The 27,532-nt window shown below is 61.4% G+C and overlaps 1 protein-coding gene across 3 annotated transcripts; it reads left to right on the top strand.

Moving 5' to 3' along the window:
- Nucleotides 1-677: 677 nt before the first annotated feature.
- On the top strand, nucleotides 678-27,311 carry HIP1R (huntingtin interacting protein 1 related). 3 transcript variants are annotated; one of them, XM_047698081.1, is made up of 32 exons: nucleotides 680-877; nucleotides 13,894-13,957; nucleotides 14,496-14,638; nucleotides 14,868-14,924; nucleotides 15,946-16,026; nucleotides 16,411-16,487; nucleotides 16,728-16,789; nucleotides 18,579-18,719; nucleotides 19,369-19,426; nucleotides 19,523-19,598; nucleotides 19,753-19,893; nucleotides 19,994-20,055; nucleotides 20,130-20,202; nucleotides 20,286-20,469; nucleotides 20,554-20,642; nucleotides 20,731-20,847; nucleotides 20,934-21,035; nucleotides 21,255-21,449; nucleotides 22,316-22,463; nucleotides 22,606-22,692; nucleotides 23,040-23,147; nucleotides 23,262-23,398; nucleotides 23,618-23,728; nucleotides 24,082-24,140; nucleotides 24,362-24,392; nucleotides 24,476-24,538; nucleotides 24,901-25,001; nucleotides 25,122-25,227; nucleotides 25,346-25,469; nucleotides 25,546-25,607; nucleotides 25,699-25,905; nucleotides 26,164-27,311. In XM_047698081.1, the coding sequence occupies exons 1-32, from the start codon at nucleotides 785-787 to the stop codon at nucleotides 26,209-26,211; spliced, it is 3,207 nt and encodes a 1,068-aa protein (XP_047554037.1). In that variant the 5' UTR covers nucleotides 680-784; the 3' UTR covers nucleotides 26,212-27,311. The 3 variants fall into 3 exon arrangements, 2 of the variants coding, with proteins under 2 accessions (XP_047554038.1, XP_047554037.1); XR_007121968.1 differs by lacking the exons at nucleotides 25,699-25,905; nucleotides 26,164-27,311 and having other exon boundaries at nucleotides 679-877; nucleotides 24,901-25,015; nucleotides 25,546-25,563; XM_047698082.1 differs by lacking the exons at nucleotides 22,606-22,692; nucleotides 23,040-23,147; nucleotides 23,262-23,398; ... (8 more) ...; nucleotides 25,699-25,905; nucleotides 26,164-27,311 and having other exon boundaries at nucleotides 678-877; nucleotides 21,501-22,457.
- Nucleotides 27,312-27,532: the final 221 nt, after the last annotated feature.

Genomic DNA, 27,532 nt, shown 5'->3' with positions numbered 1-27,532 from the left:
AGATATGTATATAAATATATATTATATTAAAATATATATTTATAAATATAAAAAAAATATATAAAACATTATGTATTCTTTTCTTTTACTTCAGTCTTGTGACGGATAATTTAAAAAAGAAACCAATAATAACAATGTTTTTTAAAGACTCCCACGACCTCCTGCGGCGTTGTTAACGATACGCTTTGACGGCCCAGCCCTGTGTTGTGTTCAGCTCTGTCTGCAGGTTGTCCGGGCCCTGCCTGTCCTCTTTCCCCTCGCAGTGCCTCGGCTCTGGCAAGGTGTCCGCATGCGGAGCCTGCAGCCTGCGAAGATTCATCCCACGGCCCCGCGTGGAAGAGAGCTGCTGTTAGGTTAGAGATGCGCAAAGGGGACGGCTTACTTGTATGCATTTTCACACATAAACTAAGACTAAAAAGGAAAAAAAAAAAAGTCTAGTTGTGATTCTATTGTTCAGATTCATTGAGGCCAAGTTTTCTCCAGATCCTCCTCTGGTGTAGAAAGGACTTCGTGCGTCCGGGGTGTGGAGGTGGGCAAGAGACTTGGCCCAGGGAGGTAGGCAGAGGTGTGGAGGGGCTGGGGACCTCGGCCGGGGCTCCGCCCGGCGAGGGGCGGGGGCGGGGCGGGGGCGGGGCGGGCGAGGGGGAGGTTCTCCCCCGCCCCCGCGCGCAGGGGCGGGGCGGCCGGGCGCCGTGCGGCGGCCTCGCGGTGCCTAGGCTGGGGCGGGCAGCCGTGACGCTCAGTCGCGCGGAGCCGGGCCGGGAGCGCGAGCGGCGGCGGCAAGATGAACAGCATCAAGAGCGTGCCGGCGCGGGTGCTGAGCCGCAGGCCCGGCCATAGCCTGGAGGCCGAGCGCGAGCAGTTCGACAAGACCCAGGCGAGCGGCGGGGCCGCGGGCGGGTGGGGGGCGCCCCTCGGGGCCTGGCCGGCTGCGCGCCTCCTCAGCTCCCGGGCTCCGGCCGCCACCGGCCACCTTGCGCCCGGGCCGCCGCCCCCCGAGCCGCCCCGCGCGCAGGTGAACCGGAAGCGCGCGCGCGGTGACGGGACCGAGAGGCCGCCGGGGGACTGAGGTGGCGGGGTGCCGGGGTGTGGGGGGAGGCGGGTGGCTTGGGAACGAGGCAATGGGCGACCCAGGTGGAGGGGACCGAGGTGACCCGGGAGCGAGGTGGAGGGGGAGCGAAGGTGGCCGGGAGGCCGAGGTGGAAGGCGACCCAGGAGGAGGGGGCTGAGGTCGCCGGGAGGGGGCGAGGTGGCGGGCGACCTAGGCGGAGGGGACAGAGGTGGCCCGGGAGCGAGGTGGCGGGCGACCCAGGTGCGGGGCGGGGGAGGATGCAGCGATGAGCCAGGTGGGGTCAGGTGTGCCCGGGCCTAGGTGCGCCTCCCGGCGGGGCCTGCCTGGATTCCTCTGTCCCGGCCGCGCCGTCCCTCCCCGGCCCCAGCAGCCAGGCTCCTGCCACCACCTTCCAGGCCCTGCGAAAGACGCTCCCACCTCGGGGAAGCAGAGCGTTTCCTTGAAGGAAACTCCCAGTTTCCTCTTCGCCGGAGCTGTTTTCCAGGGCCGCACAATATCTTATTATACGCCGGGCGAAAAGTTTCACCTATGTAGCCAGACTTGTTTGCCTGAGCGCTGGCCCACGTATAAATAGGTTCACACCCCCTTATTAAGCACGGGCGCCTGACAGACAGAAACTTCCTCGGGCTCCCTTCCTGCGCTTCCCACGCGCCTATCCTGGGAAGGTTATTTTGAAAATTCAGCAATGGCGCGGGTGTGTGTTGGTGCATGTGTTCCTGCCGAGAACACAGATCGCAGTCGCCGCTCTGCCTCTAGTTTTCTGTTCCTTTTTATTTTACAACTATTAAGGTGTTCGTCTGCCTGGGGGGAGGGGAGAGCGCGCTTGGTTGTTTGCCAGAGTAGGTCACCCAAGACCGAAATAGCAGAACAATTTTACTTTAGAAATAAAGGAAGCCGAAAGGACCCCTCCTGTCTGAAGCCGAATGGTGGTGACATTTGTGGCGGCTTGCTGTAGCAAGTTCCTTCCCACCTGTCCCTGCCCATAGCAGGGACTTCCGCGGTTGCTTTCAAACTGAGTTATCTACAACAGCTTTCATTTTGAAATAAGGAAAACTCAAGGGGACCTCCTAACCTTTGTGCTTACCATTAGCAGTGAAAACGATAATGAAATTTTGGAACACTGGGGCTTTATGAAAGCCAAGGGTTGGAACCGACCCACCTGAAAATTATTAATTTGTCCTCGTGATCCTCCTCATCTGGCCTATTTTCAGCTTGGATAGCCCATCATCAAAACAAATGTGGCATTTAATTTAAAGGCATTAATACATAATTAATTGTGGCAGGAGATTGTGTAAGGATGGAGAGGAAAATTTAGTTGGAAGAGAGAATCTGGGTGTTGTCAGAGCTTTATTCACTGTTTTTAGATGTGTGTGTGTGTGTGTGTGTGTGTGTGTCCCCCCCCCCCCCCCCGCTTTTGAGGAGGTATAAAGAGGTCTGATTGATACATAGAGATGAAATTTAAAGGGCCCGTTTCACTAATCTTACTCTTCTATTATAAATCAAGGGCGACCTTTAATATGAAAGACAAAGTATCTCTGATCTAGATCCATACATTTTAGTGGTTGGTTTGGTAAACGGGTGTGGGTTTTTTTTTTTTTTTTTTTTTCTTTTTGTTTTTCTAGTTGGGTTTTTCTACAGGGCTCAGAGGGTTACTTGATAATGAATAACTTTGTAACAGGTGAATCTCATAGGATTTACCATCCCTAACCGCCCCCGCCGCCTTTTTTCTGGATAGATGGGGTTTGGGTTCAGCCTCTAGATTTGCTTGTCTTCAGAATGACTTACTGAGGGATGGAGGATAAAGATTTTGTACATCGTTAATATTTAATTAGCTCGCTCCCAGAAATATCTAGTGAGTTGTCAGTGAGGTCCCATTGGTGGAAAGGACCCAGAGAGCTGAGGCTGCTACTTACAGAAAATAGCACATCCAATTCTCGGACCCATCTTCCCTTCGGATTACACTGCTTCTGTCTTCACGTTGACTACCGTGCCCTGTGTTGCGGGCGGTGCACTTTGGCTTGCTTTAGAACTTGTCCTTGGCATCATTCAGCCTCACCTTTCTCCTTGGGCTCCTGGATCCAGAGCTGGGGGAGTTGGGGGGGGAATACTTCCACATTAGTTTTCTCGGCAGGCCACACCCCATTTTTGCAAAGGTCCGTTCCCTACCCCATCAGGAGTGCTAAGGGAGAGCAGTCACGCTTCCTTTGTGTAACCGGTCCTTGGGATGGTTGCATGGTGTGTTTGTGTAATCCCAGAGGGGGCCTCTGGAAAGTTGGTCTGTTCTTCCCCACGACTTTGGTCCTTTTGGTGATAAAACCCCTTTTCAAAATGGAGATGACACAATAGTGTTGACTTTTTATTGTTGTAACATTCTGAGTACAGAATGCTGTGGAATACATTATATTTGCATTTTGAACCCCAAACTAGCCATACCGTTAAAAAAAAGATGGTGTGTCATGGGAATGGCTTACAGGCAGGTGGACCTGAGTGCTGCTAGCCTGTGCCCTTGGGCAAGTTGCTTAACTCCTGAGTCTGTTTCCTCACCTGTAAAAACAGATTCATTCCACCTGCCCCCAATGGCTGTTCTGAGGTACAGAGAAACACTGGGTGACAGGCGGGCCCTCAAAAATGGCCCCATCCTAATTCCTGGAACCTGTGAATACTTTATCATACTCGGTAAGAAAATGCCAATCAGCTGACCTTAAAATAGGCCGATTCTCCTGGGTTTGTCAGGTGGGCCCAGTGTATTCCTAGGGCCTTTAACCTGTGGTGAGATCAGAGGAGTGGTCTGCAAGGAGGAACTGGCTTTGAGGTGGGAAAAGGGGCCCTTCAGCAAAGAAGGTGGACGTCTCGTAGATGGTGGAGAAGGCAAGGAATGGAGTTGTCCGTGGAGCCTCTAGAAGGACATGACGTACTGCTGGCACCTCCGGAAGACCGGTCTTGGACTTCTGATCTCCGAACCGTAAGATGATCGCAGTGTGTGTTGGCTGGAGGTGCTCGGTTTGGGGCGAGCTGTTGCAGCGGTCCCAGGTGGCTGATACACCCAGACTACAAAACGCACGGTCCGGTGCTCTGTGCTCTGCCGGTAGCCAGCCGTCGCTCTCCCTTCTCCCCCACCCCCCACAAGCTTTACCATCTGAGAGCTCTTCCCAGAACTTCAACTAGAGCAGACAGCATCTTTGAGGCATATCACAGATGAGGACTCGGCAGATAGGAGTCGTGGAAATGCTGAATGTCAGACTTGCTTTTTCCTTATCTAGGAGTATTTGTGCTTCTCTGGCTCGGTTTCCTCTGCAAGATAGAGACACCGAACCCGAAAGCTTTTTTTTTTTTCAGGCCAGGACAGAGAGGGGGCTGTGATGCTCGATGATGCTCGGGGAGCCAAGCCCAGTGGGCGGGCGCTCATTAGAGAGGCGAGACTACCCAGGTGTTAGGGGTTTTCCATTGAGGAGGACCCCCCTGTGCAGGGGTGAGGAGGGCAGAGCAGGTCGAAAACAGTTCATAGGGCCCATTTTCCCGGTCCATGACACATCCCTTCAGCACCCTCCGGGGAATCGAAATCTTCTGAAGAGTAATGTTTTTTGACGTCCAGGACTTGTCAGCGCTGGCTCACGTTAGAGCGACACTGACCCGTAGAAGCGGAACACACGGCTCATGTGTAATTTGAGATTTCCCTGTAGCCACAGGGCAAACACGCAGACACAGGTGGGGGTCATCCTAACCGTGTATTTTGCTGACCCCAGCGTTCCCAAATTCTAACCCTTTCAGTATGTAATCGCTGCAAAAATTAGGCATGGGATCTTCTACGTTTTTTTTCCTCTTGAGTCTTCCATGTGTCATGTGTTTAACAGCGTACATCTGTCTGGGCTCACGCGTCAGGTGCACGGAGCCCCGTGGCCCGCCTGGTGGTAGAATCACCTGGGGGTGTCTTGAACGTGTCCATGTCCGAGTGAAGGTGCTGGAGATTAGGAGTGATTGGGCCTAGATAAGCCCCAGGCAGTGGTTTTTTGTTTTGTTGTTTGAGTCCCCTAACCAGGGAGTCTCCTTGAAGGCGCCCCACAGGACACAAACGTGTGTTTGGGACCTTGAGTTTGGGTTTGAGAACCATTCCCCCAAATGCAGTATTCCTTCCGACTCCCATATGTGATGTGCTGACCCTTCTGCCCTGACTTGCTGTCCCGCGGGTGTCCGTCACCCCGTCCACAGTCTCCTCTGACCAGGTTTACCTACGCCCACCTTTGTGTCTTCATTATTCCCTATAAATGCCGTGGTGTTCTAACACTCCCCAAGTCACCGACCCTTTCTGGGCCTCCTGTAAATGTTTACCGAAAAAAATTTCCCCTGGCCTCCGAGTTTGGGAAGAGACTGAAACCATGTGGTGGGCAGAGAGCACTCCCCACCCCCCAACCCCACTGGGTCCCCCCATGGTTGTGTGGGAGGGCATGAGGTCCCCACATTCAGTCATGGTACCTGGCACAGACCGGTTGGCTGAAGAACAGAGGTGACCCAAGGCCCGAGTCACCTGGGGTGGATCCTGGGTGGTGAGCTGTGCCCTTTCCACCGTGGTCACCGCCGTTTCCTGCCAGGGCACCAGACGCCCTTCATTTGGTGATGCCTAAGCAGGTGGCTGACTTCCTAACTCCCCAAGCCACCAGAATCCCCCAGAATCTTCCTCTGCTCTCTGGGTGTCAGGTGGCCGGTCGGCCCGGGTGGGGCTGGGGCTGCCAGTCCTGCCCTTCCCATCCTTTGTGTACGCTTGTGCCCCGGCACGTTCCTGAGGGTCGTTGGTTGCATGGCTGGTCTGGTGCTTTGGGCTGTGCCACAGGAAGGTAGAGACCACTCTTGTCCTCTCCAGGAGTTTCCATCTCCGTGAAGGAAATGAGAGAGGGGTGAGGGGGCCAGGGGTGCTGTGGCGGAGGAGGTCAGAGCCAGACTCCCGGGGAGGGGCTGTGAGGTTTTGCGGGACTGCCTAGTGCGGAGGAAACACTGGATGTCGTTAGCTGTTGCCTTGTGTACGGAAAAGCAGGTTGGACAGAAAGAAATCGAAATCCTGTCCCTGTTGGATTCTGTCCCTGTGTGCCTAGTTTAGCTGTCTGTAAAGGGGAAGTGAGGGCGGTCGGGGAGAGAAGCAGGAAAGTGGGGGGACAGCCCCTTCCTGGGAGGAGGAGCCCACAGGAGCTCATGCTCTCCAAGCACTCCCCCTTCTCCAGGGCTGCAGGCCCCTGCTTCCAGGGACACCCTAGGGAGGTTGGGGGGAAGCCAGCAGGTCACTTCTTGTCCCCAGCCCAGCGTCCCAGCCAGCCCCAGGCGGGTCCAGTTGTGAATGGAACCCAACTGGGAGCTCATTTGCTCCTTCCCACAGCTCGCGGTGGAAACTCTGGAGTCTAGGCCTGTTGGCCGAGGCTCAGGAAAACCCAGTCTGCTAACCTGAGACACTTGGCCCGAAGAGTAGAGATGCCTCTGCCAGCCGGGCCTCACTGTTGGCGATGCCCTTCCCCTCCACTTGACTTCCAGGTGGACTCAGGTATCACCTCGTTTGTGAAGCCATCATCCCCTTCCCCCCCGTACACGGCAGCTGGCCCATTAGATGTGGCCAGCTGTGCGCTTGCGCATGGGGAAGGATGGCATTGCTTCTCGCTCTGAGTCCCGAAGTCCTACTCCCTGAACCCCAAGATCCTCAGGCAGGATCTTGTTGGTCCTTCTGGTGCCCTAGCCCCTCGGAGCACATGGCTCAGGGGACACACTTTGTGGATGCCTTAGGGCTCGCGGCTCTCCCTCCTTGGACACAGCCACCTGGTGAGGCCTGGGAGACCCCCCCCCCACCCAGCACCCACTGCAGAGAAGACTGAGCTCATGAACAGAAGTTCAGGCCAGGCAGGATTGGTTTGTTTCTCTTTTTGAAATAATCACAGTAGGTCCGCCTGCCCCGGGGGTGACTCAGCCCCTGACTTGTGGGACAGACAGGTTTGTGGAGTGATATCAACAGGGCCCGGCTGGCTCCCTGTCTGTCCAGAAGCAGCCTGTGGAGGCGGGACTCGGGGGTGCGTCATCTTTGTCTCCGTGTGTCACCTGCAGAGGCCCGGGGAGAAGTGGCTTTGGGTCCGGCTGCCACGCGTTAGCTGCATCCCGGGGAAAGGCAGGATCCTTCCCTGGCTCCCGCCTGCCCTGCCACTGGACGGGGTGTAGGCGTCGACCAGTCCCCCCAGTTTCATAAACAGGATGGTGGCGGAGCCCAGGCTGAGTGTGGACTGGGGCACACGTATGGGGAGAGACGGCTGTGGAAGGAATTGGGGTAGGACCAGCCCTGCTCCGCTGACTTCCCGTCTGCGGAATCCGGGAGCTGCAGGGCACCTCCCCGCTTTGCATGTGACCGCATCCCAGCGCCTCCTCAGCTTCAGAAATCCTGTGTTTGCTTCCAGCAGGGGCTGGCGAGATGGCAGCCGCTTTTGAGCGAGGTCTCTCTGTCCTTCACACATCGCTTTGGAAACGCTGCCCGTCGCTGTGCCTCGGCTCTTTGAAGGACGTTTTTGTCCCCGTTGGGTGCCTCTGTTAAGTGTCCTGATAACGGCACAAGGAAGCTTAAGTCTGATTCACTTCAGGATTTTCAGAATAAAAAAATGTTTTATAGTTGCTTTTACTAGGTAACTAGTGGTTAAATTATTAGCTGGAAAAAAAGACACTCACGGCCTTGAATTTAACCAGAACGTATGTGTGAAAGAGCTTTTGTTCATTCAAGTGTTCACTCTGACTCATCCAATAAAGATTTATTGACTGCCAGGCACGGTTTGGGGACTGGAGACGCAGCGGGGAGCAGAAGACTCATAGGGTCCCTTGTACTGTGCACATCTGTTTGGGGGTCAAATGTAGAAGCCGAGAGTAAGTGGCAAACAGATGGTTTTGGATCCTAAACGTCCTGGGAGTGAACAGAGGATGCTCTCCGCCCTCCTGGGCCGGTGGGAAGACCCTCCGGGAGGGAACATTTCAGTTCAGAGCTGGGTGATGGGAGATGTGCCTGGAGGTGGGACCTGACTTGCCCTGTGAGGAAGGAAAGGGAGGAACATGTGGCTGGAACCCAGCGAGGTATTGTGGACACGCGGCGTTCATGTTTGCGTTCTGGAGGACCCAGGGTTTTTCATTCCTGCTTCCCACACGAGGAAGCCTCTGTCTGGAAGGGGGAAGTTTCTGCAGCAGAGGCCGCCCGTGATCCGGGACGAGGCTCCTGGTGTCCGCAGGCTGGCGTGTGTGCTATAACCTCGCTGATGGGGGATGGGTGAGAAGACCTGTCCTTGTGCCCCGGTGCAGGGACTCCTAACAGAGGGGTTTTTCAAATGTCTGGTATCCCAGAGGACAGCAGCTCACTTAGCTCCTTGCCAAGGGCTGTGGGTTTCCAGAACCATATACCAGGTGTTGGTGAGCATTGGGCTGAGAACCAGTGACTCCATGAGATGCCCATACTCTCGCTCTGTCCTCTCTGTCCTCCTCCCCCCTGCCCTGCCTGACTATGGGGCTCTTCCCAAACTTCCCAGGGCCCCCTTTGCTCTCTGTGAAGGCCCATGGCCGCCAGGGCAGGCACTGTGTTGCAGTGAGCAGCTGCCAATGGCAACTTCCAGACTTGGTCGTCCGGCTTCGCTGACCAGGCCTACGCCCTGAGGCCCTGCTCCTGCAGTCCGCACGGGGCACCCAGCCTCTTGGGTACCACCTTCTGTGGATCTAGCTGGGCCCGGCTGCCCTATGGGCCTCCTCTAGCCCACATCGGCACCTGCTGGGATGCCTCCAGGTGTGTGTCCCTGCCAGTTGCTCCTCCGGGGACGGTGCCATTGGTGGCTCTGGCCAGCCTGGTCCTTGGATGGTCTCCTCATGCTTCACTTTTCCTGGCTGCAGGACAGAAGCTGCCCTGGGAGAGAGCCAGGGTAAGTGGAGATGAAGGTCAGTCCAGAGTTGGATGCCCTTGTTCGGGGGAGTGGGGAGCCATGCTGAGGCCCATGAGCTTTGCCTCGCTGCCCCTGTGCTGTTCTTACCTGAGGTCGGAACGAATCCCTGACCCGCAATGTGCTTCCTGACCTGGAGCCGGGCCAGGTCCTCCCGGAGCGGGGGCGGCCAAGGGGCTGATGGGTTCCTGTGGCAGGGCAAAGGAGGATGACCCAGCCTCCCTCCTCCGGGCCCCAGGGGTGGCAGAGAGGATGGCGTCCTGCGCAGGGCAGCTTCCCTGTCCTCGTGCTTGGGGGAGGGTCGAGTCAATATGCAAAGCACTTAGATCGGTGTCTGAGGGAGCAAGGCCTTGGTCAGCGTTTCATCATTATGACCTTGGGCGAGTGATTACCTTCCCTGAGCCTCCATTTCCTCATCTGCCTCCCCCTAGGGAGACTTCAGAGATTAAATGAGCAGTAGTGATGGAGTGCTTGACGTGCGGCTTGACCCGTGGCTGAACTTGATAGAAATCCTTTTATGATCAGGTTATGGAGCCCCGTTTGCCGCGGTTGTGGCTCGAAGCTTCCCCGTGCCTCCAATTCGGATGGTGTCTCCAGACCCTGCTGGAGCCTTCAATCCCTTGGCCTCTGGCCAACCCCAGCGCCTTTCCCACCTCTGTCCTTCAGAAAGTCAGGCCGCTCCCCATCCGCCCCCCCCCCCCCCCCCCAGTGAAACAAAGTACAGACTCTTGGAGGTCGGGAGGTGGCTGCCTGGGGCATGGCCTTGTCGGCTTTCTCCAGTGCAGAAGGGGCCGCAGTGGCCCAAAGGCCGTGAAGCGGTTTACTGTCTCACGCTCGCCACGTAAGAGACCCGTCTCTGCAGACCCTCCAGCTCACACCGAAGTCCCCCTGGGCATTTCTGGGGTCTCACAGCTGCCCTGGCACTCCCCATTGTTGTTCTTGTCCTGTTTTCCTGCAGCGGGAGGAGTTGCCCCCCCATCCTGACCATGGGAAGGTCCAGTGGGAACTGCCTCCCCTCTTCCCCAGGAGTCCCAAACTGGTCGCCACCTGTCCTTCCTCCCACCCAGGACCCTTCTCTCCAGCTCTGGGTTTTCTACCCAGACACACAGGCCCGTCATCAGTCCATTCTACTGAGAGCTGCCGCTCTCCCTAGCGACTGAGCCTGCCAGCGGGGAGGGATTAATGGGCTGTTGTCAGAGCTGCTGGGGTAGTTCTGGCCTGGGGAGCTGTCCCAGGGCAGAAAGAAGCCTTTTTTCAGTCCGGCAGGCTGGAAAGCACCCTGATGGTCGTACTGGGCTCCCCTCTGACTCCCCTTTATCCTTCAGTAATGCCCCTGCCCCTGCCAGCCACCTGTCAGCCTGTTGTAAGGGCACCATGCTGTGTGGACCCAATCCGTGTTGCTGACTATCAGAGCCGCCTCAAGACTGTCCACTCTCCGTGCCGAGCTGTGTCACAGTCGCCCAGCATTGGTTCATCCCAGCACCAAAGAGAAGAACACTGACGCTCTCCCCACTCCTGCAGCCCCCTCAGGACAAGCTAGGGCGTCCCCGGGGCCTGACATCCCCTCCTGGGACGAGGCTTGGCTGCCGAGCCTGGTAGGAAGAGCAGGGCCCTGTGGAGTGTGCACAGACGCCCTGTGTGTGAACACTGTGCCTCCTTGTGAGGCTTCCCGACCCACACATCTGCTGCCCTGCACACAACGGGGCCGTGTTCCCGCCCCAGGGGGGACCCTGTTCCTGCAGCCAGCACGGGGAGCAGGCAGCCCGGGGAGGGAGGAGCTGCTGCTCAGACCCTGCCACAGACCCAAGTCCCCACATCTCACTGGGGCCCCGGAGCCCGCCCTCCATGTGCCAGGCACCATTTAGGGGCTGCGGGGTACAGCAACGACCAGAGTCACCAGGGCCCTTCCCCCACGTCGTTGACCTTGGGGGTAGGGTGGATGACAGAACAGGGGTTGCCAAGTTGCCAAGTCCACGGAGAAGTTTTAATCAGGGGAGACTGCTCTAGGGTGGTAGCAGGGAGGGGGCCGAGGAGCAGAGACCCGGAGGGGGTGGCGGGGAGGGGGCCGGTGCTTCTCTGCCTTTGGACCAGCGATGAAGTAGAGGCTGTGTTTAGTGACCTGTAGGGAAGGCTGGGGGCGGATGGCCTCACCCAGGCACCCCACCTTCAGCTCGGCCACACACTCTTGGCTCCTGCTGCCAGGGCTGCTTGTGGCCTCCTTCCTGCGCTCTCCTCTCGGCCTCCTCCCTGCTCAGAGGAAAAGGCGCCTTCCCCGCCACTCCCCTCCCTCCCTTGCTGGGCCCTAGCCAGCCCATTCCTTTAGGGTGTGTCTGTGCGTCTGCTCTCCAGCGGCAAGGCCCCGGGGGAGGAAGGGGGGCCTCCAGGAGGCAGAGCAGTAAATACTGAACCCCCTTGCTGGGGTCCGCTGCAGGACTCAGGCAGAAGACACCGCATGAGCCTCCCCATCCTGTTCTGCATGGGTAGCTTGGGCCCTTCTCTCGCCCGGAATCTTCCGGATCAGGCTGGACCAGGTGGCAGTCATCAGAAGAGCCAGCTCAGGTGTCAGGGCAGCTGGGGGATGGAGTTACATACCCCCAGAGAGCGTTCTTTCCGGCTGCTGGCTGAGGGGAGGCCTGGCCCCCTCTGCCTGCCCCTCCCAGCTCTGTGCCTGCAGGGAAGGGAGTTGCCTGGGGCGCTGACGGCAGACTTGCTAATGACAGCAGTCTGCCAGACCTGGCTTAGCCCTTAGGAGCTGCTAGGACAGGACACCTAACCTCTCTGTACCTCGGTTTTCTCATCAGGAGAGTGGACTTGTGGCCACTTCCTAGGGCTGCTGCTGGGGGCGTGTTGCCTGTGCCTGGCACGGGGTAGTCACCCAGGAAATGACAGTTGGGGATCATCGCTGTCATCACTGCTGTTGGGGATGAGCTCTGCCCGCGAGGGGCGTGGTTATTACAGGGGGCGGGGACAAGTGAGGTCTGGGCTCCACCCCTCTCCCGCGGCTGCTCAGGGAGGCTGTGCTGGTGGAGGGTTGGCAAACATGGCCAAGGGAGCCTCCGGGGTCTGGCTTGCTGAGCCTTCGGGAATAAAGAAGCCAGAGCCTGTCTGAGGTTCTCTGTGGACTGTGGGATGGTATGGCAGGAGTGGCCCCCAGGGGGCCCGCTGTGGGGTCTGCTGCAGCCCCTGTACTCCTGTATCCCTGCGATGGGGCTACTGTGGGCTCGAGTGGGGGCGGAGGGGAGGGGGCGCTGTGCGGGGTTCCGAAGCCGCATGTCTGCTCAGAGAGGACTGCTTTCACTCCTGTAGGGTTGCTTTCTTCCTGACAGAGGAAGTCTCCTAGCCTTGCCAAGTAGCCCCAAGGTCAGCTCATGGTAGACCTGTTCGTGAGTGACATTGCCTCCTCACCAGGATGGGCAGTTACACTGTGTAGGTGCTGGGGGCAGATTGTATGGCGGCTTCCAGGCTAAGAAGAGAGCATCAGGGCTGCTCCTTGGGGCTCCCTCTGCCCTGCCCCCTCCCCACTCCTGCCCCAGTGGGGCCACCATACACATGCGTGCTGTTGACCAGGCCCTGACCTGTAGGCTGGGGTCCTGGGCTGCAGGGTGGGCGCACACGGCACCCCTGACCCTTGCTCAGCCTGTCGCAGGTCCTAGCATGGCCAGGGGGGCAGGCTGGGGTGGGCCCCAGTGATAGGACCCATGGGGGATGGGAGTGCCGGCTGGGCTAGAGTTGCGTCTGCCTTTGCCAAGAACCTACTCTCCCTTCCACCAGTGGCCTGGGCAGCTCCCCTCCATCCACACAGGCTCGTGTCCCCGCCCCATGCCAGGCAGGTGCCCAGAGGCTTATCCGCTTGCCCACAGGTGGAGAAATAAAATAAAAATAAAAAAATAAAAACACAGCCTCGGGTCAGCCCAGGGCCGGCTCTGGTTCCTGGGTGAGTAGAGCCAGAGAGGGCAGTGGGCGCCGGGGACCTTTGGCAAGGGAGCAGCCCCATTCAGGAAGCCATTTAGCTGAGGGGGAGGAGACGGGACCCGGCAGGTGGAGGTGGGTGAGGACCTCTGCTGGGAATGAGTTGGCTGCTTGCTCAGGGCCAGGTGGGGCCTGTAAGTATGGTAGTGGATGCCCCCGCTTCCCGCCACCCCCAGTCGGGCTTCCGTCGCTGTCTGCTTCAGGGCGCGTGCTGAGTCCTCACCCAGGAGGGAGGTGGCCTGTGTGGCAGACGGGCCCCAGGACTTGGGTTTGGCCTGGTTCTCCATGGGGTGGTTATGTGGCCTTGCCCCCCAGTAATGTGGGGGGTGGGAGTCTGACACCTGTCTTCATGGAGTGTCCTAAGGGCTCGGAGGGACCGGGTGGAGGCTGACTGGATGCTGCCCTGGGGCCGCAAGGGGTGGGGGGGGCGCTCACCTTCTGGGAGGAGCTAAACACGCAGGTGCCCTCCCAGAGTGAGCCTCCTGTGGCTACCAGCTGGCTTCTGTCCTTGCTTCCCAGCCCCCTGGAGGCTCCTAATGGCTTTTTGGCACCAGCTCTTGGCTCCCTTTGAGCTACACATAACAAGTGAAAGAAAAGTCTTCCGGGGCGCCTGGGTGGCTCAGTCGGTTAAATGTCCACCTTCAGCTCAGGTCATGATCCAGGGGTCCTGGGATCGAGTGTGTGCTCCCTGCTCAGCGGGGAGCCTGCTTCTCCCTCTCCCTCTGCCCCTCCCCCTGCTCATACTCATTCTTTCTCAGTAAATACATAAGTTCACAAAAATAAGTCTTCTGAGCTCTGGTTACCTTAGGTTGAGAGAATGGCCATTTCCTCTGCCTTCCACTGGCCGAAGAATCTGTCCTATGTGCCTTCTGGGGAAGTTGTCCTGGTGGGTCTCTGACCTCTGCCTCCTCTGTCCCCTCCCAGGCCATCAGCATCAGCAAAGCCATCAACACCCAGGAGGCCCCCGTGAAGGAGAAGCATGCCCGGCGTATCCTTCCCTGCCTCCAGCGGCCGTTGTCCCTCTGGCCGGGGGAGGGGCGGACAGTGTGAGGCAGACGTGGGCCCACCCTGCATGGTCTCTGGACTTGGTGGGAAGTGAGTTGGGGGCAGGGGGTGCTGCCGGTGGCCGGCCCCCAGAGCTTTGTCTGGTGTGCTCTCGTGGAGACAGGCCTGGACCAGACTTGCTCTGCTTCCTGCACATTCTGAATCCCATCTGGGAAACACCATTTATCGTGGGCTGTAGGGCCTGGTTAAATTCCTGAGGCTTGACCTTGCCCATTTTCTTGACCTTGGCAGAAAACCATAGCTTTCGGTGAACTCTGGCAGACACGCAAAGAGACAGATGTGGGGAGAAGCTGCTGAGTGGCTGTGGTGAGGGGCTAGCCTCCCCCCTGCATCACTGAGCTGCGCTCGCTGGGCACCCTCCCAGCCTTCCCCCTGCATCACCGAGCTGCGCTCGCTGGGCACCCCCCAGCCTTCCCCACACTTGAGTCTCTGCCTCCTGCACTTGACCTTAACCCTGGTAGGCATCATTCTGGGCACTCACCATGAGAAGGGGGCCTTCACCTTCTGGTCCTACGCCATTGGTCTGCCACTCCCCAGTAGCTCCATCCTCAGCTGGAAGTTCTGCCACGTCCTCCACAAGGTGCTCCGAGACGGACACCCGAATGTGAGTAGCCAGTCCGCTGGTCCCAGGGCGGTGGGGTGCAGGGGTCAGGTCTTCTGGGCCCTCCATCTGCTGCTGCCTGAACAGGCCGGCACTCCAGGGAGGCAGTGCAGTGTCCCTTTGAAGGCCCGTCCTTCCCCGCTCTCGGAGGGCCAGCTAGCATGGGGTTGGGGGGTGCCTCTGTCGGGACCCCGCCCGTGCAGGACTGGCCTCCTCCTCCCTCGTGCCGCAGGTGCTACAAGACTGCCAGCGCCATCGGAGCAACGTTCGGGAGATCGGCGATCTGTGGGTAGGTGGGGGAGCGAACGGGGCCTGAGCACCTTCCCTGGGGCACCGTCCGGAGAGTCCGGCCTCCGTCCTGCTTGGGGTTCCGTCCCCTGCACGTGGGGCCAAGCAAATGGACGCTCCCCGCAGATGGGCGTCCCTTCCTTCCTGTCCCTTGAGCGGCAGTTACGGTGCCCCTGGGGCGACCGTGTGAGAGGGAAATGTCATAGGGGGAGCCTCGCCTACCTGCCGGGCCCTCCTGCCGCACACACTCACCAGCCCTGCGGCCCCCCCGGAGCTGGGAAATGTGGCGACGCCCAAGTCTGAGTGTCTGACTGGCGGTTACGGCCAGCGTGGGGGGTGGGGTGCAGACTCCTTGTCCCCCACCAAGACTGGCTGTGTTAGAGTCTCAGGATTGGGAACTGGGTTCAGAAAAACCCCCAGGAGAGTCCTCACAGTAACTGAGAGCCCAGGAGCTCACACCCTAAGATCCACTCCCAGACCCTCAGGGAATCGGGACAGGGTGTGAATGGCCATGTTCCATGATGTCCCTTGAGGTAAAGAAAACAGTGTCTGTGGTACTGTTTACAGACATGGGCCCAGCCGGTGTGAACACAGGGAACACGGTGTGGGAGGTGACGGGGAGGCAGCCGGGAGGATATGTGCATGGCCCCGGCAGAATGGGCCTCCCTGACCGCCACCAGCATTTTAATGAAGTGTCCCAGCTCAGAGCTGGCCTGCTGCCCTGGACAGAGAGCCCTCCTCAACGAGAGTTTCTTTGGCAAGAAGGACTAGGAGTAAGATTTCTAAAAAATTAAAGAGCTGGAGACAAAGAGGAGGGTCGGTGGAGGTCCTTCGGCGGGGCGGGCCATACCCGCGCGGGCATGTCCCGTCTGTGCGGTGGGTGAAGGAAGGACACCAAGCCGGCTCCCTTTCCCCTCCCACCTCCACATTCTCGCTTGCCCCAAAGCATGTCCAGGTCCTGTAGGATTTGTGGGCACATTCTGGGGGCAACAGGGCCTCACCCTGGCTTCCTCCCTCCGTAGGGACATTTGCATGACCGCTACGGGCAGCTGGTGAATGTTTACACCAAACTCCTGCTGACCAAAATCTCCTTCCACCTCAAGGTAGTTTCCTCGGGAGTTGTGGGGCTGGAGCGGGGGACCCTGGGCTTTGATCTCTGAGATGTCCCTGGAAGCAGGATCCCTTACGTCCCGGTCTTGACCTGAGGAGAAACATGGGGTGCCCGGGGTGCCGCGAGAGTCCGCACACCTTGGGGCATTTCCCGCCGATGCTGGAGGTATCAGCCTTGCCCTGGGCTCTGGACAGTCTCCTGCCCTGGCTGGACGGCCCCTGCTTCCCTTCCTGGTCTCCCCAGTCACCCACGGCCCCCCTCAGCCAGTGCCCAGGGCAGATGGGGACCTCTCCGGCCTCCTGTCCTCGGAAGCCAGAACCAGCTCTGGGCTGGGCTCTGCCTGGGCCTCACCTGAGTGGGGGTGTCCTCTTGGTAGCACCCCCAGTTTCCTGCAGGCCTGGAGGTGACAGACGAGGTGCTGGAGAAGACAGCTGGGACTGACGTTAACAACATGTGAGTCCCATGGGTGGGTGCTCCGCAGTGGGCAGCTGGGGCCGGGGTCCCGAGCCTCGGAGCTCTGAGGCTGAACCAGAGGCCTGGGGTTTCCTTGGAATCGGGTGTCCTGGGCTGAGGGATGGCTGTCCCTGCAGAGGTGTGTGGGTGAACTGTGCTCCCTCCTCCCACCTGGGGGGGCGAGTTTCATGGGGCGAGTCCCCAGCCCCTCCGTTCAGGCCCCCACTTTCCCCTTTGTAGCTTCCAGCTCACTGTGGAGATGTTTGACTATATGGACTGCGAGCTGCGGCTTTCTGAATCAGGTACGCCAGGCGAGGGGCACGCCCAGCCCGCCCAGGTCCAGTGTGCTTGCTCAGGGCCCACAGCCGGATGAGAACTGAGCCCCGCCAACTAGCCACGCCCCAGGCTGTCCGTGCCCCTGCCAGGAGTGCGTAACGGGGTACCCCCAGGAGCCCCCAGGACACAGGGAGAGGCAGTCAGTGCCCCTGCAGGGTGCGAGGCCCCAGGGTGTGTCTGGGTCACGTCACAGTGTGGCTTCCAGTTCCTGAACCGGGCTCCCCCTTCCCCCGGCCTCTGGCATCTGCAGAACCCACCCAGGAGAGAGCTGCTTTGGGTCATCTTGCCTGTTTCCTGCTATAAAAGGGCTGTGAGTCATGTCGGACTTCCCAGCCCAGGGACACGGCCGCCGCCGGACAGGAAACCTCCGAGGGCTCCCCCTCTCAGGGCCGCAGACGCAGTTGTTCTGGGCGGCAGCGTCAGGGTGGCCTGTTGGGTGACTCAGGGCTCTTTGTAGGAGAAGGAGGAGCACATGCCTTTTTAAGGGAAAATCGGGACTTAGAGATGGGTCTGGGCTCAGAGCTGCACCCAGGGGAGCCCAGGTCCTGCCGGGGAGCATGGCTGCCAGCCCGTGAGCGGCAGAGATGGGCCATGCCTCTCACAGCCATCCCCACGAGGGAAGGTAGAGAAAACCCCCAGGCAGGTGCCCCACCCCGGGGGACACTGACGTCTTGAGGAAGCTCCAAGGAAAGGGGTACCCCTAGTAGTCCACCGGCCGGCGTCTCCCCCAGGAAAGGGTGCCAGGGCGTTCCCCACCATGCCGTTTTAACGGAACCATCCCGAATGCCCCTCAGTGGAGAAATGGATGGCTTTGTCCTTATACGAACCCGAAATGGTATTTCACGTGTGTCTCGGTTTTTACGGGAACGTGTATGTGACTTGACACACGAAGGTTTAGGAAGGAGAAGGTCTGTCCTTCGCTGGATCTTTGTCCTCCCTTCCCTCCCGGGCTTTCTCGTGTCACTGCGGAGGTTTGCAAGTGGTCCCACTCTAGGCCAGGTGGGCAGAGGACCCCAGAGCTTGGGGCCCAGCATTCTGGAAGAGTCCTGGTGTCTGTGTCGTGTGTGGGCCTCCCTGGCGTGCGGTCTCTCCATTGTTGTTTCTCTCCGGGCTCTGGCGAAGAGACCGAGTGCGGTGGGGGCAGCTTCATGTTTGTCCCTTTCCCTCCCACTTGGCTGATGCAATGAAAGGCTTGATTGTCCCGGGACAGGGGAGACTGACCCTGGGTGCAAGTGAGGTTTTGGGGTCACTTGGGGTTTGCGGAACTGACCTCTCTCTTGACTGCCGTTAAGAGGAGGCACTTGGCCGTACAGCCTTCAGCCGCCTCCTTTCCCTGACCTTGAGGCCCATGGGCACACGATCACCTGAGTCCCCCTGTCACCCAAGCCCCTTGGCTAGGGACACACTATGTCGGCGCTGTCGGGGACATGCCAGCCACGCTGTGTTCTGTTTGCTCAAAGCTGCTGTCGCCCTAGGCAGTGGGGGCTCTGGGGCTCCCTCCGGGGCGGCCACAGCACCAGGGGCTCCCATACTAGCAGTGGAGACCGTTTTGGTGTCCAAGGACCCCGGGCAGAGCCGTCCTGCCCAGCCAGGACTGGCGTGGCAGGGACCCGGGCTGCCGGCCCCCCGGGTGGTTCTGACGATGCCCGGAGACGATGGCGTGTGGCCCGCACTCTGCCGCCGTTCTCACCGTGGCCATCCCTGCATCTGCACGGCTCCCCACGCGCACGCTCCTCCCTCCACCTCTGTTGGCAGTGTTCCGGCAGCTCAACACGGCCATTGCTGTGTCCCAGATGTCCTCGGGCCAGTGCCGCCTGGCGCCCCTCATCCAGGTCATCCAGGACTGCAGCCACCTCTACCACTACACCGTGAAGCTCCTGTTCAAGCTGCACGCCTGTGAGTCCCCCCCGCCCTGCCCCCCCCTCAGCCGACCGGGAGCCTCCCCCGCCCCCCGGGTTCAGCCAGGGGCACACAGGGCTGCGCTCAGGCAGCTTAGGCAGCGGGCGTTTATTGCAGCAGATATGAAAATCGAGACGTGTTAGACATATTTACTAATTAAGTGTAGCAATAATACATTCATTATCCGTGAACAGAACAGCACAGCTGTGACAGGAAATCGCTGTTTTCCAGCACAAGGATTTAGCGCGGAGAGGGGCGCGCGTCTCCGCAGGGGCGGCCGCGAGTGGTGCTGCACGTCCTCTGCGGGCTGGCGTGGCAGGCCCAAGGGGGCCCGTGTCTCCCGCTTCGTGTTCACAGGGGCTTGGCCCTGGTGGACCCTCCGAGGCGGTCTCAGTCCCCACATCCCACTCAGCACCCCTGGCCCCGGGGGTGTGAGCTCTCAGCGCGGTCTCCGCCCAGGCTCGAGTCCTGAAGCGACCCCGCGGCACGCCCGCCGGCCAGCCCGGTCAGGATGCCGACGCTCACGCGCCCCTTGCCTCTGTCAGAGTTCACGTTCCTCTCTGCTGGGTTCTAGAAGGTGGCGGAACAGGGTGGGCATGGGAGCAGGGGGCCGAGGGGAAGTCCCGTCAAACATCACTGCCCTCAGGTCTCCCGGCTGACACCCTGCAAGGCCACAGGGACCGGTTCCACGAGCAGTTTCACAGGTACAGCCCGAGTAGGGGGAGGCTCTGGGGCCTTGGGAGCCGGGGCTGCCCAGCCAGGCCTGGCTCCACCGTGACCTCCCTTCCTCTGCCTCGCAGCCTCAGAAACTTCTTCCGCAGAGCCTCGGACATGCTCTACTTCAAGCGGCTCATCCAGATCCCGCGGCTGCCCGAGGTACCCGCGCTCCCCCAGGCTGCAGCCTTGCTTCCTCCCTGGGCGCTCGGAGGACCCCGGATACCTGGTGGGGCCCCGTGGGCTCTGGGGACAACCAGGGGGCTTCTTGCGGGGCCTTGAGCAGCTCCCGCACATCACCCCCCACACACACCAGGGACCACCCAATTTCCTGCGGGCCTCGGCCCTAGCTGAGCACATCAAGCCGGTGGTGGTGATCCCCGAGGAGGCCCCCGAGGACGAGGAGCCGGAGAATCTCATCGAGATCAGCACGGGGCCCCCGGCTGGGGAGCCTGCGGTGAGGCCCCCTCTGTCTAAAGCCCTCTGCCCCTGCCCTCGCCTCCCCTGGCCTGGCGGGCCTCGGGGGCTGGCAGTGCGTCACCGTGTTTGTGTGGCAGGTGGTGGCTGACCTCTTCGACCAGACGTTTGGACCCCCCAATGGCTCCTTGAAGGACGATCGGTGAGGGCCCTGGCGCTGCCTGCGGTGGGGGCCTGGCGGGGTCAGGGCTGAGCTTGAAGGCCGTTTGTCCCCAGGGACGTGCAGATTGAGAGCCTGAAGAGGGAGGTGGAGATGCTCCGCGGGGAGCTGGAGAAGATCAAGCTGGAGGTGAGGGCGCGGCTGGCGGTGTGCCCCCCCTTCCCTGCCCCCCGCCGGCAGCGCCCCCACGAGGCCGGCCCTCTGCTGTGCAGGCCCAGCGCTACGTCTCGCAGCTGAAGGGCCAGGTGAACGCGCTGGAGGCCGAGCTGGAGGAGCAGCGGAAGCAGAAGCAGAAGGCGCTGGTGGACAACGAGCAGCTCCGCCACGAGCTGGCCCAGCTGCGGGCCGCCCAGCGGGAAGGCGAGCGCAACCAGGGCCTGCGCGAGGAGGCCGAGAGTGCGTGAGCGGCGCTGGGCTGGGGGGCGGCCGGCGGGGGACGGGGGCGTGGGCGGGGACCACAGCCTCTCGTGTCCCCTGCAGAGAAGGCCAGCACCATCGAGGCGCGCTACCACAAGCTCAAGGAGAAGCACAGCGAGCTCATCGGCACGCACGCCGAGCTGCTCAGGAAGGTCGGTGGGGGCGTGGGCGGGGCGGGTCACAAGACTACGTGCGGCCTCCAGCGGTGCCCGAGCAGGCGTCTGTCCCCTGCCCCTGCAGAACGCGGACACGGCCAAGCAGCTGACGGTGACGCAGCAGAGCCAGGAGGAGGTGGCACGGGTGAAGGAGCAGCTGGCTTTCCAGATGGAGCAAGTGAAACGGGAGTCAGAGATGAAGGTGTGCGTGTGTGTGAGCAGGCGCCCCCCGCCCCCCATCACCCCCACGCGGCCCCCTGCCCCCCGTGACCCGCTGTCCTGTCCCAGCTGGAGGAGCAGAGTGACCTGCTGGAGAAGGTCAAGGAGGAGCTGGAGGCCAAGGCCAGAGAGCTGGTGCGCGCGCAGGAGGCACTGACCCGCACGGAGCAGGTATGGCTGCCGGGGGCGGGGTGGTGGTGGGGGGAACTGGCGGGAGCCGGTAAGGCAGGGTTAGGGTCCTCCTTCCCATGAACGGGGCCCTTGGCAGTCGTGGGGTGCAGCTCTGACCCAGCCCCGGGGGCACACAGGAGTTCTCCGCCTGGGAGAGCCGTCGTGGGGACGCGGGGCAGGGGAGCCCCGCGAGCCCCGCCCACGTGCCGGTGCTCGCAGAGCGGGTCGGAGCTGAGCTCGAGGCTGGACGCGCTGAGCGCGGAGAAGGCGGCGCTGAGCAGCGCGGTGCGGCAGCGGGACGCGGACCTGCAGGCGGCCCAGGGCCTGGCGCGCGAGAAGGAGGCGGCGCTGAGCCGGGAGCAGCAGCGCAGCGCGCAGGAGAAGGCTCAGCTGCAGGGACAGCTGGCGGACAAGGTAACGGCGCCCCTGAACTGTGGGGCTGAGGCCCCTCCGCTGGCGGACAAGGTAACGGCGCCCCTGAACTGTGGGGCTGAGGCCCCTCCGCTGGCTCCTGTCCCGCTCCTCCAGCAGGGGAGGGCGCTGGTCTGCGGGTCCGGGGGTCCACCTGTCCTTGCAGAACGCTCTGACTGCTCCACAAGGAAATTCTTGCTGGAAGCAGTTAGTCCCCACCCGCCTGCGCCAGCCCTGCCCGGGTGCGAGCTGCCCTGCTCTGTCTCCAGAATGACCCATCCCAGACCTCATGCATAGATGCGCCCCCACAGTGGGGCCGGTCCCTTGCGCTGAGCCGTCTCCTGCGCGGCTGTTTGCCAGGTTCCCCCGAGAGTCGTGGCGCAGTAACATCCACCCCGGGGACAGACCGCATGCTGTCTGTCCATCCATTGAGTATCTGGCTTGTTTCTGCTCTTTGGCTGTCGGTGACGTCACCAGGCACGAAAGCGGCTGTACTGTTCCCTTCCCGCCGGGAACGTGCGGTTTTCCATTTCCCTGCGTCCCTCGCAGCACGCGCTGCTCTGGTCTTCACTTTGGTGGCCCTAGCGCTGTCCCTAAGGCTCAGTAACTGAATATCTTTGGTGTGTTCGTTGCCTTTTGTGTATCTTGGAAGAATGGTTTGTTCAGACCCTTTGCCTCTTTTTTAATTGGTGCGTCTGTCCATCTACTGCTGAGCTGTCCGTCCGGCTCCCGCAGGAGCTGCCCCAGCACTGGGCCGAGCGTTGGCTCTCCGCAGGCCTCCCTCCCCAGGGCTGTCCGCCTGCACCCTGCCTGCTGCGCGGCGCACACCCTGCAGCAGGGGCTCTGAGCGGCCCCCCCTCTGGCTCCAGGAAAGTCAGGAGCAGGAGCTGCAGCGGAGGCTCCTGGACGAGCAGTTCGCGGTGCTGCGGGGCACTGCGGCCGAGGCCGAGCGGATCCTGCAGGACGCCGTGGCCAAGCTGGACGACCCTCTGCACCTGCGCTGCACCAGCTCGCCAGGTGGGGCCGCGGGGCTGCCCTTGGGGCCGCCTTCCTTGCCTGGAAGGATGCTCAGCGACCCTGAGAGGCGAGAAGCAGAGCAGCAGGGCAGTGGGGGGCCCCAGGCAGGCTCTGCCCCTCATCGCTTCTCCTCTGCTTGCAGACTACCTGGTGAGCAGGGCCCAGGCCGCCCTGGACGCCGTGAGCGCCCTAGAGAAGGGCCATGCCCAGTACCTGGTTTCCAGGTCAGGTAAGCGTGGTGGTAGAGGACAGAGGTGGGCAGAGGCTGCTGGCCCGGGGTGCCCATTCTGCTGGCCGCAGCTGCCCCCTGCCACTGGGGAGTTTTCCAGAGCCGTGCCCCCACCACGCCCACCAGGAGCCCGTCCTGCCCGCTCTGCTGGCCTGGGGTCACTCGGCTGTGGCTGCTGTCTAGCTGTTTGACTTTGGTCCCTCCGAGCCTGCCTTGTCACATCCATAAACTGGGGGCCCTGGCGCCTGCTGGGCTTTGGGGCCGAAGACCCAAGCAGCCTGCCATGGGGTCCAGTCCCAGCTTGGCTCCACGGCGGTGGCATTAGCGTTTTGTCTCTCCTCCCCCAGACGCCTCTGTGCTGGTGGCAGCCCTGACCCAGTTTTCCTACCTGGCTGCGGACACCATTGTCAACGGCAGTGCCACCTCCCACCTGGCCCCTACTGACCCTGCAGACCGTAAGTGGGCCCCCCGGGACGTGGGGGCCTTCCCGAGGGTCCTGGCATCAGACCCAGCGCAGGGGCTGCTACCAGGGCTCCCCAGTGCGGGCCCTGACGGACCTCTCTCCGCAGGCCTGGTGGACACGTGCAGGGAGTGTGGGGCCCGCGCTCTGGAGCTCCTGGGGCAGCTGCAGGAGCAGCAGACTCTGCACCAGGCCCAGCCGAGCCTGGTGCGACGCCCCCTGCAGGGCATCCTGCAGCTGGGCCAGGTGAGGGCTGCAGCCATGGGCCTGGGCCTGGGCTGGGGTCCCCGATTTCCCCGCACTTCCCTTTAGTTTGGGCTGAACGGGTGCTCGTATGCAGAGCCGGCAGCTGGGGGACACCGGGCACGGACAGCGTCCCCGCCTCCCAGCCCGCTGCTGCCCCAGCCTCTCTCGGACTCCTCCACGGGGCCTGCCCCCTTGACGACTCCGCGCTCTCTTCCTCAGGAGCTGAAGCCCAAGAGCCTGGATGTGTGTCAGGAGGAGCTTGGGGCCATGGTGGACAAGGAGATGGCGGCCACATCCACGGCCATCGAAGATGCTGTGCGGAGGATTGAGGTGACGCCTGGGGTGCAGGGGCTCCTCTGGGTCCTGCAGGAGCCTTGGGGGCTGGGCTGGGCTGAACGCAGGCTCTGCCCACCTCCGCGCCCCTCGCCTCTCTGCAAGGGGCAGATGGTGTCTGCACTCACAGCTGGGAGGGTGGGGAGGTCACCCCACTTTTCTGCCTCAATCCGTACCCTGCCCCCCACCCCCACCCTTGTACCCCTTGCCCTGTCTCCCTGCGGCCTCCCCGGCTCAGTGGCTTTTTGGCAGGGGGTGGGGATGAGGGGGTTGGCTTGTCCAGCGCGGCATCCCCCTTCCTCCCGCACTGCCCTCTTCCCAGCGTGCTCACAGCTCTGTCACTGGTGTAGGACATGATGAACCAGGCCCGCCACGCCAGCTCTGGGGTGAAGCTGGAGGTGAATGAAAGGTGAGCCCTGCTCATGCCCCCCACAGCCCCCCAGGTTCCCGGCTGTGCTGTCCAGCCTGCCCAGCTCTCTAGAAAGGCCTGGGAACAAGCAGGCACATCCCCCTGCCAGGGGAGCCCCCCAGGGCTGAGCACCCGTGTCGGGGCCCGGTAGTCGTTCAGCAGAGGGCCGACTCCTGGGGCCGCACTGCAGATTCTTCTCTGCCCGCATTTGTTCCTCTCAGGATCCTCAATTCCTGCACAGACCTGATGAAGGTGAGTGGCCGGCCGGGACCCCAGGCTGGACCGTGTGCCTGGGAAAGTCAGCCCGGCCATGAGCTGTGTTCTGGTCTTGGCAGGCCATCCGGCTCTTGGTGACGACATCCACCAGCCTGCAGAAGGAAATTGTGGAGAGTGGCCGGGTGAGTGAGGTCCCCCTCTGGTCTGCCCGTGCACCCCTGGATGGGCCAGGTGGGGTCCTTCCCTGTCAGGCCAGATTCCTGAAAGGGCCATGACTTCCGAGCCCTCTTCATCCCAGGCCACAACCCTCTTGGCTTCAGGGGATCTCTGGGCTCCTTTGGGCAAGAGCTCCTGGACCTGTGCAGTGATGAACCCCCCCCCCAAGAATGCACACAGTGTGCCCCCGATTCACAACCCCACACCCCCCCCCCCATGGCCCCTGGACGTCCTCTTGTGGAGGTGAAGGCAGAGCGGCCGTGGGGATCTGTGGCCACCTGTGACATCGCTGACTGGTCCCTCGGCCCTGCCTTCCTGTTGCCACTAGGGGGCAGCCACGCAGCAGGAGTTTTATGCCAAGAACTCTAGGTGGACGGAAGGCCTCATCTCCGCCTCCAAGGCCGTGGGCTGGGGAGCCACGCAGCTGGTGTATGTCACCCCAGGTGGGGGGCAGCAGGGCGTGTGGTGCTCAGGGTCTGGGGAGGGAGTGTGGCGGTGGCCCGGTGGCTGCAGGGTCGGAGACCCAGGCCTGCCCGGCTCTGTCCACAGGGAGTCGGCGGACAGGGTGGTGCTCCACACGGGCAAGTACGAAGAGCTCATCGTCTGCTCCCACGAGATCGCGGCCAGCACGGCCCAGCTCGTGGCAGCTTCCAAGGTGAGGCGCAGTGCGTGGCGGCCTCTCGCCTCTGGTCTGGGCTGTGGCCAACGTGTCCCCGTGTGCCAGAAAGCCTCTGTGCGGGGGCCTGAGCATGACCTGCCCCCCACTCCCCCAGGTGAAGGCAGACAAGCACAGCCCCCACCTGGGCCGCCTCCAGGAGTGCTCCCGCGCCGTCAACGAGATGGCCGCCAACGTGGTGGCCTCCAGCAAGTCCGGCCAGGAGCAGATCGAAGAGAGAGGTGCGTGTGGGCCCTGGTAGTAGCTGGGGTGGGGGCAGGCGCACAGATACTCACCCCTGCCCCGCTCTGACCACAGACACCATGGACTTCTCTGGCCTGTCCCTCATCAAGCTTAAGAAGCAGGAGATGGAGTCCCAGGTGAGTGTCTGCTCCTATTCGGGGGCTGAGCTCTGGGCACGCGGGTGGCACAGGCCGTGAGGCCATCCTGAGCGGGCTTGCGGGGCTGCAGGTCCGCGTCCTGGAGCTGGAGAAGACACTGGAGGCCGAGCGTGTGCGGCTGGGGGAGCTGCGGAAGCAGCACTACGTGTTGGCTGGTGCCGTGGGGACGCCCAGCGACCAGGATCCCGGCCGACCCAGTGCTGCCCCCCGCAGCGGGGCCTCCAAGAAGCCACCCCTGGCTCAGAAGCCCAGCGTGGCCCCCCGGCAGGACCACCAGGTGCCGACGTCAGCGCCCGGGCAGGGCAGGGTCCTGGGCTGTGGTCTCTGTCTCTGCTCCCCAGTCTGCAGGGCACAGGGCCTTGGGGAAGTTGGGAACCTCTGACTGGGAGGAGCCAGTAACATGGGGAGGATGGTGGCAAGGGGAAGAGGGAGGCTGGGAGGCTGGTTCAAGGGACAGACGCAGGGGGCAAAGGGGAGGCAGGGTGTGTGGGGGCCTGGCCACGTCCACTGAGCCCCTCACCTCTGACTCCCGCAGCTCGACAAAAAGGACGGCGTCTACCCGGCTCAGCTCGTAAACTACTAGACTCCGGAAGGATCCCTGTGGGGAGGCTAGCGGGCAGACCTGGGCCTTGTGTGGCCGCCCCGAATCGGCTCAGGAGCCTCCAAGGGGTGCAGCCCCCTGCCCCATGGCCAAGTTCAATGTCCCCGAGGCCCCCAGCCCTGGCTGAACCCACAGGATCAGAGATCACGGCAGTTCTCCGGGACGTGAGTCTTCCTGCAGCGGGCACTCGTGGGACCAGCCGGAACCGAGCAGGCCTGAGCCACGGGCCTTCAGGAAATATATGGAACATTTGTAATTTTCGGAGTTAGAGCTTTCCTTCATGAGTCTGGGCAGGACCTCCCCTGCCTTTTGAACTTCAGGTCTGAGGTTACTAATGAATAACAAATCCCTGTTGGCTGCCGGGGCCTGGGCAAGATGTCCCCTATCTGTGGCCTTCCTGGGGCACGGAGTCCTTGCAGACGTGCCCGGGGTGGTCTCGGACAAAGCAGCCCTGGTTCGGGGTGCCTCCCTGTGAGGCATCGGGGACAGAGACAGAGGATGGCCCTTATCGGGGGTGGCAGGCCGGGCAGTGCAGCCCGGCACAGGTGCTGTGCTGCTGTCACTCCCGGAATCTCTTCTCCCACTTGTGGTGACCATCCTGTTCCTGGTTTTCATGCCCCTTCTTCTGCCCTAGAGGCCCTGTTCTGCGGGTTGCCCATCACCTACCCCCTCCTCACCTCTACCCTCCTCAGTCTAGCCCGCCCTCCTGAAGGCCTCCCCAGCTCAGACACCAAAGTCTGGGAACTAGGACGCCTGCAGGCCATTCTCTAAGCCAGAGGCACCTTGTGCCCCTAGGAAGCCTCCCCACCCTCCACCCCCTGCTCCCAGCCGGGCTAGTGGCAGTCCCACTTGGAGGATTTGTAAGAACGTGTGTTCTTTGAGCCCCCACCCTGACTCCAGGGAGGCCTTGAGAGAAAAGGACCAGCACCGTGGGCCCCAGAAGCTTCCCTGTCCCCCCTGCCTCCCAGCGGTCCAATCCCAGCCATGTTCTGGAGGGGGGCACAAGGTCCAGCTTTTCTGCGTGCCTTTAGTATTTCCTTGTTGGAAGAGTCAGATGGGCAATAAAACGCACGTGGACCATTGCCACCACCCTCCGGTGAGGGGCCGCCACGCCTGGGCTGTTCATTTCTCTGGAGCCTGAATGTGTGACACGGGTTGGGAGACCACTTAGCTTCTGCAGGGGACAGAGCGCTTGGAACCACGGAAGAGCTGCTTCTGGTTCTGCCAAGAAGTGCCCTGGCCTGTGTCCTGGGAGGTTTGGGACTTGAGGTCCCGGGACGGACGCCGGTGTGGTGAGTCGTTG

The sequence above is a fragment of the Lutra lutra genome, chromosome 12 (genome assembly GCF_902655055.1).
Source record: "Lutra lutra chromosome 12, mLutLut1.2, whole genome shotgun sequence".
Taxonomy (NCBI): domain Eukaryota; kingdom Metazoa; phylum Chordata; class Mammalia; order Carnivora; family Mustelidae; genus Lutra; species Lutra lutra.
This window is presented reverse-complemented; position numbering and strand designations above follow the sequence as displayed.